Below are 12,296 nucleotides of genomic sequence, written 5' to 3' on the forward strand. Positions count from 1 at the left end.
GGGGTGAGAGAAGCCCCACTCACAGGTTCATGAGTTGGGTCAGGGAATATCACTGGCCATATGGCTTTGCATAGCAAGAAGAAGTGAGTGCACTAGGCACTGAGGTTACAGAAGACCCAACACTGTGGTAATGACCTTGATGTGACTCTCTTGCCAGTGCAGCCCATGGAGATGATTCTATACTTCTCAAGCCCAGGTACTTGAGCTTGGTGAGAGTAAAGAAGCTTTTATCCGTTAATCCTTTTACTCGCTCAAAAATGTCATTTTTGCTTCTAATAATTCTCCCCTCCACCTCATGAATGTTATTTAAATATCTGCAAGGTATGTGATTGAAATTGATCAAAACCATAGGAACCTAATAAGGTGGCAATGAATTTGATTCAGTACAGGTTGAGTTTGAAGTTAGAAATAAGTGTACCCTTCACACTGGTCTTTGGGTTGCACATTAAACATAGGTGTTAAAAATAACATCTGATACTTCAAAAGAAAAAGAAAAGTTCTAGGTATCTAAATTGCATATTGTTATGAATTCTTAGATCGTTGAAATCAATCTAGTTCCCTGGCTTTGCAAGAGAGCGAGCTGTTATCACTTATTTTATCCAGTGTAATATTACAGAGATGAACCTTGCATTTGGTCTTAGCTTGTCAATGTGATGTTCTTTCTCTCTGAATGTGGCCTATTCAGTTTGTACCGTAAATCAGTGGGAATTGTGGTCTTGTAGTTAAACTGTACAAGAAGTGACAGAAAACTTGCAATGGGTATAACTTACAAAGGACATTTCAAATGCTTTCAAGCAAAATAAAATCTTTCAGTTTATTGTTTTCTTGTTTTCCTGATGCTGTTACTTATGTTCCCAGCAAAAGAGCTCCAGAGTGGTAAAGTTATTGTTATTGTTTTTTATTTTAAATTATATTGCATTGAGCTCTAGGTTATAGTCACAGAACTTAGTTTACAAAATCCTAATACAAACGCTGGGATGAACGCAATTGATGCAATAAATTAATTTTTCCTTTGGGTTCCTGCAGAGATAAAATAGTGGCACCAACCAGTTTGTCCAGGATCTGACTGTCAGTGATGAGCTGCTCCCCTGTCTCAGATCCTCTGGCATACACACATTGCAATGACCAACAGATATGACATTTCTGAGTAATTTGGACTAGTCTAGTGAGTTTTCTCAGGGAAATTCTCTGCATACATTGTAGCAGAGAACTTGTATTCTTAAAAACTACTTACATAAGCTTTTTAAAGAAGCCAACAACTGCCTGGCAGCAATACTGTTATTTCTTGCCCAAAGGCAGTCAATGGCAAAACTTGGTGCTTTTTTAATAAAAAAAGATAAGTTTAGATGTTATGGGGCTTTCAAGGGATCCATCTCACCTTTTCTACTTAATTGTCATGTTTTTCTCCACTATTTTTTATTTATGGTCAGAAGAGACTGCACAGAGATAAGGGTGTGCAAAAGTAGAAATCAATGCAAGCTGGAGTCATAAAGTTTACAACTGAGAGTCTACTTCCTACAATTGTAGGAAGGGTTCACATTTAAAAAACTTTCTCATTCTGTAAATCTGTTTCTCGCCAGTGGCAACTGAAATTTCTGAAATTTCATTAATGTGCCATTGGGACTTTTTAAAATTTCCATCATCAAATGGTGCATTAAATTGCACAAGAAAAAATGTCCACTCATATTATGTTGTTGAAGAATTGTTATTCTGTTCTAACTTTTCATTTATCATTTATCTTTTATTTGGAGGAAATGGGGCTACTTGCAGTGCATAAGCATGTGTGAGGAGAAAATTCTGGGTATCCACAAGCTTTTTAATCTGCCAGAAAAAACATAAGAACCAGTGGATCAAAGTTAAAATCAGACAAATTCAAATTAGAAGTAAGGGGCAATTTTTTTTAACAGTGAGTGGTTTAACCACTGGAACAAACTGCCAAAAGATATAGTGAAATCTTCATTTCTTGATGTCTTCAAAAAAAGATTTGATGCTTTTTTGGAAAATACGCTTTAGTCAAGCACAAGTTATTTGGGCTTAATACAAAGGTAACTGGATGGAATTTTATGGCTGGTGTTATACAGTAGGTCATTCTAGATCATTGGTCTAATGGTCCCTCCTGACTTTAAAATCTATGCCTCTATTCTTTGCAGAGTTAGAGTTTAATATCCCATTCCACTGTTTAATTTTAATTAAGGCTGAAATAGTCAGATAACTATGAATGTAAATGTGAAGTACTGGCAAAAAACTTGTTCAGGTGGAAACTTTCTAGTCCAGCACTCTTGGGACCTGACTGGTGCTGAACCAGAGAATTTGCCGAAACACGGAAGGTCAATATTGCCTAGCAGCATTACCAACACTTCCACTGTTTACTGGGCTCTTAGAAGACATTTAGGGTAAATTAGTGCTAAATAACAGCACAGAACACTGAGAGTCAGGACTGGTAGCTGTAAACAAACTTTATGGGACTATAGGAAACTTGACCCGTGATAAGTGGACATCCGGCTAAATGAAATTAGAAAGTGCTAGACTCGAGAGGTTCAACCTGTATTAGGAACAAAATAAAATGTATTTTCAGTTCTCAAATGGATTTAAAATATTGCTGCTGCTTTTAAAAAAGAAAAATGTTGTGGAATTAATTACAAATTATTTAAAGGGCAATGAAAAGATTTATAAACGTATAGGTGATCTGAAAAAATATATTTGCATTGGATGTATACTTGATGTTTTTGACAGCCTTGTTAAACATGGTGATACATGCTTTGAGCCAGGTGAATGCCCGTGTTCATGGAAAGGAAAGGAATACTTCCCAGGTGACAAAGTCATTTCTTCCTGTTATACCTGGTAAGCAGAAATCTATCTGGCTGTTTAATCTCATGTTAGAATCTCCCTTATAAATGTTTAGTTATTTTCCTGTTTTGCTTTGCTGTTCTGGAGTATATTTTCATCCCATTTTCTGGTATGTCATGTTCAGTAATTTTATTTTAACATTTGGGTTCAAATAAATTAACAAAAATATTTTTAATACTATGTAACGTATTAAATTGATAGCAGAGATAATATTTTTCTACTGGTTCAATATAGGAAATGCCAGTGTCTGATACACTATGGATCCTACAGATTCAACATACTGTTGAATGTATGTAAATGCAAACTGTATCAAATCAACATGCAGAATATTTTTCAGGGTGGGTTTTATTGATACCATTTCTATATAACATTTCAGTACACAATCTAACTCCACTCCTAACACTTTGTAGAAATGTTTTTTTTACTGATTTTTCTTTTTATTAATATTTCTAACTTTGAAAAATGATCAGTAAAATAACTATGATTTATTTGTCAGTTTCTACATGTGGTACTACATTATTGATCATACATTTTCAGTATTTGCCAGCATGGGTCATTTCAATGCACCTTCCATCCCTGTCCTTCAATGTGTACAGTCTATGGGGATCGGCATTACAGGACATTTGATGGACTCACATTTGACTTCTTTGGAGGTTGTAAGGTTCATCTAGTTAAGGTGAGAATCTTTTCTTTAAAGTCTCCCCAAATTTGGATAAAAATATAAATAGGGGGAATGTCTGCAATTTGCAAACCTTGGAAAGATTTTTTTTTGCTACTTAAAAAAAAAATCTTCACTTTATGTAATATCACATTGTTATTTCATTTGCATGATTAACATTATAATGAAAATTATTTCCAATGTTGAACAAAATATATAGTCAGAAAAAAAAGACAAAATTTACAGTCATATTTAGGGAAACAAATGAAAGTAGACAAGGCCTGAGGCTTTCCAGGCTTCTACGACATCAGAGTATAATTCCTCTTCCATTCTACTTCTTGCTTACCTGTATCTTATATTGATGTTTCACCTGTCACTGTATGAACTTTGTTGATGCTAAAACCTTGTACTATTTGTTAGTTAGAATGTTTTGAGAGTTAGAATGTTTTGAGGTTCACTTGGGCCAGTAAGGGGTTCAGTCCACATCTAATTTGTAATCCTGGGTGGCTGTGCAGCTTTGATCCAGGACTCTGACCCCAGCAACTTACCAACAGCTCATAAGCCTCCACCTGACTTTGCCCAAATTGGTTACTTTGTGCAGGCTGACCTTAATACCCTTCCAGCCCTGAATTGGCCCCCAAATAATCCTATTGCAGGGACCAGACTATCTCTCCGCAGAAACTCACAGAAAAAGTATTAGTGTAACATTTCAACTTGTCAGCTTATTATAAGCACTCGTTTAACTGAACGTATGCGGCTCCGTTAACTTATAATTAAATCATATGAGATTATTAACAAAGGAGCATGGCTTAAGTAATACCACGAAAAAGAGATAAAGGTACCAGGGGGCCCACCACAGACAGGGGCTGCTCAAGCTTGCCAGATCCGCCTCTGTCTGTGGCAGGCGTGGCCCACCTGCCCACCTCTTCCTCATGCAGGGGCTGCTCTGACCAGACAGCTGGAGGAGCTCCTGTCCGTGGTGGGCCTGGCCAGGCTCCCCCGCCCCAGCCCTTGTCCACAGTGGGGTGGTGGGGCACTCCATCACTCCCTTACTCACCTCCCCTTTAATCAGTTAACCGATTAAACATAATGTACAACCAGTTACCCAATTAAACAGAATTTTACATCCCTAATCCAGTCTTTGTTCAAGATTGTTTCTTTTACCCACAGCCTCCCTTCCAGTTCTTCACTGGCTGAGCTAGCCAGGACCCATCAAAGAGATCAAATTGCTTGGTTCCTTGGTTTCCTTAGAGTGAAGGACAAATATGGAGTCTCTCTCTTTCTCTTATATTACGAAAGGAATTGCCTTTGCCTTACAAGTCAGGAAAGCCTCCTTGGGATTCAGTCTCCTGTGTCTCTCTAGAGTGCAGGAACTATGTTAATTCTCTGTATCTTGAGTTCAGGTTCTAGATAACCCTTGTTGGTTTAACTCCATGGCTTCGTTTACTAATAGTATTTAAATTGAGGTAAACATATTCCTTTATGGATGACAGGCCTGTTTATCTAGGGTAGGCTACTTTCATGTTTTTGTAACATGATACAGAGAATTAATAATTAATCATATAAGGTTAACACGTGCATTTTACAGTTATATTAATAACCAGCATATTATTAGCATGACATATGTTTTGTAAAAGGCATATTTTGTACAATTATTGATGTCATATGTAGGGAGTGAACACGGGAGTGACTAGGGTCATATAGACTTGTAGCACATTGAGGTATTGCTAAAGAAAAAAATCATGCAGAACTATAACATTATTGATTCAGTTTATATATGGTTTTTGATTTTTTTTCCTACAGAGCACTTCAGTTACTAGTTTTTCAGTCATTACAGAAAACGTAAACTGCTTTAATACTGGAATAATTTGCAGAAAGTATCTTTCCATTAACGTTGGAAAATCTTTTATAATATTTGATGATGACACTGGAAATCCAGTAAGTTTCACTTTTTAGCTCTGCAAAAAGGGGAAAATGTATATTTTGGACTGGATCATCTTGTTTATATACACTTAAAACAGCTATACTAATTAACCTGCAAATGCTTGAAACTTTTATACAGCAAATGTTCTTATACAGGCAGTCCCCGAGTTACGCGGATCCGACTTATGTCGGATCCGCAGTTACGAACGGGGCCGTCTCCCTGGTCTCCAGCAGACCAGGGAGAGGAAGCAAAGCAGCGGAGCACACGGGCAGCGGACAGCCCAGACGTGTCTGGGCTGTCCGCTGCCAGCGTGCTCTGCGGCTTTCCTCTGCTTTGCTCCCTGTCTCCCTGGTCTGCAGACCAGGGAGACGGGGAGCAAAGCAGAGGAAAGCCGCGGAGCCCGAGGGCAGCAGGACAGCCACGGCGCGTCTGGGCTGTCCCGCTGCCCCCGTGCTCCGCGGCTTTGCTCCGGACGCCTGTGGTACAGCAGCTGGGGTGCTGCCGGTTGGTCCCGTAGCGCCGCTCTGGGCGCTACTGGACCAACCCGGCAGCACCCCAGCTGCTCTGCCCCAGGCGTCCTGATTCAGCCACTGCTGGTCAGTTTCAGCAGCGGCTGAATCAGGACGCCTGGGGCAGAGCAGCTTGGGTGCTGCTGGGTTGGTCCAGTAGCGCCGAGGAGCGGCGGCGCTACTGGACCAACCCAGCAGCACCCCAGCTGCTCTGCCCCAGGCATCCCCAAGTCAGCCGCTGCTGAAACTGACCAGTGGCTGACTACAGGAAACCCCTGCCCCGAGCTTCCTGGAATCAGCCGCTGATCAGTTTCAGCAGCAGCTGTCTTGGGGATGCCTGGGGTTCTTAAGTTGAATCTGTATGTAAGTCAGAAGTGGCGTCCAGATTCAGCCGCTGTTGAAACTGATCAGTTTCAGCAGTGGCTGAATCTGGACGCCAGTTCCGACTTACATACAGATTCAACTTAAGAACAAACCTACAGTCCCTATCTTGTATGTAACCCGGGGACTGCCTGTACAGTAAATCATTTTAAAATGCTAGTTCATTGTAATCATTGGGTGAAATCTAGGGCCTGTGTTATGCAGAATGTCAGACTGAAGATTATAATGCTAGTTTCTGACATTAAAATATATGGGTGAAATCCTGGCCCCATTTAGATCAGTAGAAGTTTTGCCATTAACACTGTTGATTGGGAGATGCAAATGCATGAGAACTAAAAAAGGGATGGACTTTAAGTGGCAGGTTGCAACCTTATTTAAGGGTATGTCTACACTACCATCCTAGTTCGAACTAGGTAGTCCGAACTACTGTTACTCCTTGTGGAACGAGGAATGTGGAACGAGGAGTAACGGTAGTTCGGAATAGGAAGCCTAATCTGAACTACCTAGTCCGTGCCGCGTGTAGCCGCGGGCACGGAGTCCAAACTAGCGGACATTTAAAAATGGCGGCGCCGGCAAGATGCAAATGAAGCCCGGGAAATTCAAATCCCGGGCTTCATTTGCAACTTCGGTTGCCTACATTATCCACCCTAGTTCGAACTAGGGTGGTAGTGTAGATATACCCTAACTTATTGCCCCTTTTTGGTGCAAGCTACCTCAGCTTCCTATGACGGGCATTTAAGTGGATTCACGGTGGGATTTAAAGGGCTCCTGTCATAAAGCCTGTAATTATCTACCCCTATGATTCATCTTGTTCTGCTGAATCTTCTAACCCTCCCCCACCAAAGGGGACAAAATGTTCCTTGACTCTCCTATGGAGACTTCAGGTCTCCCATTTTCCCATAGGCCTGAGACCCATCAACAAACTCCCAGATCTCTTATTTCTGGGCACTGGCTCTTTTTGACCACACTAAATACTGACTGCAATTTATGATGCACTAAATGTCTGTGCAATTTTCAGTGTTAAATTTCCAAATCCTATTTCTGTCCTTGTGGTAATATGAGGAAGATGAAAAGACTACCAGCGTCAGACAATCACAGTTCTATGGCATTTGGTCAGCATTTTATTCTGTTCAGTCAAACCCTTGTCTCACTACGTTGAACTTGAAAATGTGAAAAGTCATAAATGTTTGTACAGAAAAAAACCCCAAACACTTAAAAACATATAAAGCAGGTAATCCACAACAAATCCAGCATTAATCATGGTAAAAATCCTCTGTACATGTAGTCCTCTGGGATAAGCACTCAGTATTGGGACTAATTTTTTAAATCATCCCCATCATTCATGTTATTGATGTAGTTTGCATCCTGGCAAGCAGATGCCCTTTAAAGACTTTACTTACAAAATGACTTATTTTATTTTGAACAGAGTCCATCTAGTTATATAGACAAACTACAAAAAATACATTTATGGAAAGCTGGATTTTTCACACTTGTCCATTTTCCTAATGAACACATCACCATTCTGTGGGACCAGAGAACAACTATTCACATACAGACTGGACCTCAGTGGCAGGTAAGTAGAGGATCATCTCACCTAAAGTCATTTGTAGAATATTGCAAGACTAACATAACTATCTGACCACGGTTCAGAGAGTAGACTAGAAGATCTATCAAACACAGCTGCCAGAATTAAATAACTGAAGTTTGGCAAAATTATAAGTACCTGAAAATAGGTGCTTATAATAGGAAATGACAGGCAAACTTAATAATGGGTAAGGTTAATAGCACTAACTAATACATATACTTTTTTTAGGGTGAACTGACAGGATTATGTGGAAATTTTGACTTGAAAACAATAAATGAAATGAGAACGCCAGAAAATTTTGAGTTAACAAACCCTCAAGAGTTTGGAAGTAGCTGGTCAGCTGTAGAGGTAACTAATAACAAGAATGGCTTTGTTAGTAAATACTTGTTGTGTAACACTTCATGGCTCATCAGCTTTGGAACCAAAAATTCCATTCCTGAAATCCCAGCTCAGATGCTATCTGTTGGATTATTTTGTTTACAATGTCTACTGACCTTGTTGTAATAATTAATTAAAGTGAAACAAGGAAAAAAAGGACAGGGATTTTTTTTCTTCCTAATGCACCAATACATGGAGGATTGATGTGTAATATTCTGTTTTATATTTATTCTAAATGCAATGCAGTTTTTCCTTCAATTCAGTGTATTGCTCGAAGAGTAATAGAAACATGTAGAGGAACATCACTCTAAAATATTCCCATCTTTTGTACTATAGCAAAGCTGTAATTATAAATTGTGTATTTTAACTATTTCATATGCAGTATCTATATACGTATTTATTTTAAATTAATTAATGTTGAGTATTTAGCTTACCAGAAAGAAACCACACATTACTAAATACATATGCAATTCTGAGTTTGCTATTCAAAAGTACAATTAAACTTTTAAATAATGGAAAAACCCAATGCCTGGTTATATGAGTAATCTTTCATGCAAACAGGACTGCTTATGTGAGTAAGGCTTCAACCGCAACAAAGTCAATGTGTACAACTGTGGCTCCCCCCTTTTCTCTCTCAGAACCAGTGAAATATTTCTACACACTGGGCTGTTTCTTCTTCTCAAATTTACCTTCCTCTATTAATAAGTCTGAAAGCGTCTTTACTCCTACAGTGAGTGCTTTAGAAATGGTGCATTTGATTTGTGCTCACATGTCTTTTTTAAAGAAAAAGTTAAGTTTTGAAAGTTCAGATAACACAGTGGTTGCGAAACATGTCTGGGGGATGACAATTTTGCTTTCTGGTGTAGTGTGTTGACAGCTCTGACATTCGAAATCCATGCAGCTTGAACCCTCTTAGAGAGCCCTTTGCCAAGAAGGAATGTGGGATACTATTAAGTGAAATGTTCGAAGCTTGCCATCCAGTGGTGAGTAGTGATGACAAATAAAATTATGTGAAGTTCTGGTTTTATGACTAAAAAGAAACCACTTTAAATTCTGGTCCTTTCTAATGAGACAGAGAAAATGTGACCCATATCTGTTCTGATCCTGATGCATCAGTACTTGCTTAGTTACATCATTCATAATGATCACATGCTCTCAGCTGATCTCCAGTTCACCTGGACACATTCAACTAACCAGCTATACTTGAGGGCTTGAGTGTGCATCTTTCATTCACTAGTACAGGTTGTACCTCCCTTCACCGGGACTCCCTAGTCCAGAGACATCCTTGGTCCAACATGGTCCACGGATGTTTCTGAACCACAGAGCCCAGGAGGAGGGTGGCCTGGTGGCAAGGCAGGAGTGTTGTAAAGTGACTCAGCCGGGAGCCCAGCGTGTGTGGGGGAAGAACGGACGGCATGATAGGGAGTTCTGGCCCCAGCAAAGCTCCTGGTCGCAGCAGCCGGGGAGCTCTAGCCTGGCTGCATCCATGGACTTCTGGTTCTGGCCAGAGAGCTCTAGCCTCATATCTAACCACTAAGCTCCAGCCGTGTTATGGCTCCAGCGGCTGGGGAACTCCAGCCCCAGCTCCAGCGGCAGCCATGGGCTCTGGCCTGGGCCATGGAGGTCCAGCTCCATCCCTCCACCGCAGCTGCAGAGCCAGGCAGCTTCAGAGCTCTGCCCTGGTTGCGCAGCTCTGGTCATGGTGCTCCATGCCCCGGCAGTATCGGGGCTAGAGAGAACCCCGGGGGACTGAGGTAGCAGTGGGGGCAGACTGGAGCCCTAGCCCGGTGGCAGCACGGCCACGAGGGGAGGGACCTTCCCTGGTCCTGCAAATCCCCTTGTTTGGGACCAGTTAGGTCCCGAGGGTGCCGGACCAGCAAGGTCCAACCTGTACCTCATTTTAGTCCCTTTAAAACTGAAGAGTAAAGGGAGCCACATGGGGCTCATAGAGTCTAATCCTCTCTTCCATCTACCCATTACATGTGCACTCGTATAGCTACCTGCTGGATTATTTTATTTACATACATATTTAATAACAGCCACCTATCAGACACGTTTTCTGAGTCTATTTAAATAAGTACAGCACGTTGCAGAGCGACGTGAACCCTGAAGACTTACACCCTAGAATCAATTAAATAAATCTCCTCAAGCAAAAGCCAAAAGAAATAAAATGAACCTTACAAATTGTCCTGACAGTCCACAGCCTGGGCTCTGGTGGAAAAGTACACCCTGCCCCAAGATATTCAAATCTAGGGACAATTAATGACCCTGGCCTATGCTTAGAGGCCTTCTGCTTGTCTCAGTTGTTTTAATGGTACATAGGGAGAAAGATGATTTTTTTCATAGACAAGAGCTAAGACCCAGGTTGGGGTGATAATATAATTTTAGCTAGTGCAAATATAATGATGCAAAAGTAACATTCTCCATGCGGTTAGGTCCATTAAACTTTGTTTTGCACTGGGTTCTAAATATTCCAGAAGTGTAGACCTATGCAGAGAGCACATTAAAATTTTTCAATGGGCAAACTTAGCACTGGAAATAACTGACTTTTCTTGTACATTTGATCACACACAATACGACTTCATTACTATGAGAGAGGAAAAATCACAAAATTATTTTTATGAAATTGTCCGAAGAACAGAGAAATAATTGCACCACATTTGATTACTTATTAAATGATGTGTCCAGTGGTTCTTAACAAGCTTGCTAAGTTTATTTATTTATGGTTAATTTGCAGAAATTAATGTTTTTAGTTTTTTAGCTAATTAAAGTTTAAATTACAAGTAAACAGTTACCCCATCCCATAGTTCAAGACAGCAGAAACAGTTACTCCACCCCATAGTTCAAGACAACTTATTGCTGAACTGATTCCTGTGCATCACTGATTAATTCAGTTGTACCTCTAAACGGTGTACAAGTTTCTCATGATATGAGGATGCTTTATGTTTTAGGCAGACACTTAGTGTAACACCTGTCATATTTTTAAGAATTATTTGTGAAAATTGTCGAAGTCTGATAGGTCTGCATTGAGATCACTTGTCAAAGTCTGTGACTTATTCACTATTATTACAATAACATTTATATTCTTCAGGTTGATGTCACCTGGTTTTATTCAAATTGCTTGACAGACACATGTGGTTGCAACCAAGGAGGTGATTGTGAATGTTTCTGTACAAGTGTATCGGTGTATGCACATCAATGCTGCCAGCATGGAGTCATAGTAGACTGGAGATCCCCCAGAGTGTGTCGTAAGTTTTTTCTTAATGAAGTAGTGGGCCCAGCATATTACCAGTCTATACGTTGGATCTTATTCTGACAAACAACCGAAGGATCACACAAAGGGTGGCAAAAAGGAAACATTTGCACATTTTGACTGAGAATGGAGGCACAGAGCGGTTATGTGAGCTAGCCTAAGGTTGCATAGGGAGCCTCGTAGAATGGGGATGCTACATGATAGTTTTTGACATTGTAGATTGTACACACACATTTCAGTGTCAAGGAAAAATCGTAAATCTGAGTCTTGACCACTAGAGGTCACAAACAGATAACTGTAAGTGTTTGCAATGACTGCTCAGAGTGAAGTGCTTTCCCCCTCAAATGTTATAATAAATGCTTTGCTAAAGAGTAACATTTTGTGTAAAATCTAATTTAGCCGGCGTTGAGTTTGAACAGCTTTCATTTGTTCCTTCATTAGTGTGTTAAAGGAAAACTTGTTTTTAATCTAAATTTCAAATCTGCAAAATTTCCGTAGCTAAGCATTTCTTTCCTTTCTATTTTTTTAGCTTATGACTGTGAATATTTCAATAAAGGTAAGTCCTACAGTAATGAAGAGTTGATGAGAAAGCAAGAAAGCATTTTAATGTGGTGTATAAATGGAAATTTGGATCCTGGTTCATGAAAAGAAATGGAAGTTGCAAAAACTATATTGTTTTACTGTTCAGGTTACTGTATTGCAGGTTTTCTGTATTGTTTCCAAGAACTAGTAATCATGGAATCTACTTCATATTGAACATA

General features: G+C 39.9%; 1 protein-coding gene across 1 annotated transcript in view; it reads left to right on the top strand.

Moving 5' to 3' along the window:
* OTOG (otogelin) overlaps positions 1-12,296 on the top strand; it is a 172,790-nt gene that overhangs the window by 89,030 nt on the left and 71,464 nt on the right. The window contains exons 24-31 of the mRNA XM_075928087.1: positions 2,734-2,841; positions 3,385-3,523; positions 5,309-5,443; positions 7,746-7,892; positions 8,133-8,252; positions 9,149-9,265; positions 11,374-11,530; positions 12,065-12,091. Coding sequence (XP_075784202.1) covers positions 2,734-2,841; positions 3,385-3,523; positions 5,309-5,443; positions 7,746-7,892; positions 8,133-8,252; positions 9,149-9,265; positions 11,374-11,530; positions 12,065-12,091 — 950 coding nt within the window. The remainder of the gene's footprint in view (positions 1-2,733; positions 2,842-3,384; positions 3,524-5,308; positions 5,444-7,745; positions 7,893-8,132; positions 8,253-9,148; positions 9,266-11,373; positions 11,531-12,064; positions 12,092-12,296) is intronic.

This window comes from Pelodiscus sinensis, chromosome 4 (genome assembly GCF_049634645.1).
Source record: "Pelodiscus sinensis isolate JC-2024 chromosome 4, ASM4963464v1, whole genome shotgun sequence".
Taxonomy (NCBI): Eukaryota; Metazoa; Chordata; order Testudines; family Trionychidae; genus Pelodiscus; species Pelodiscus sinensis.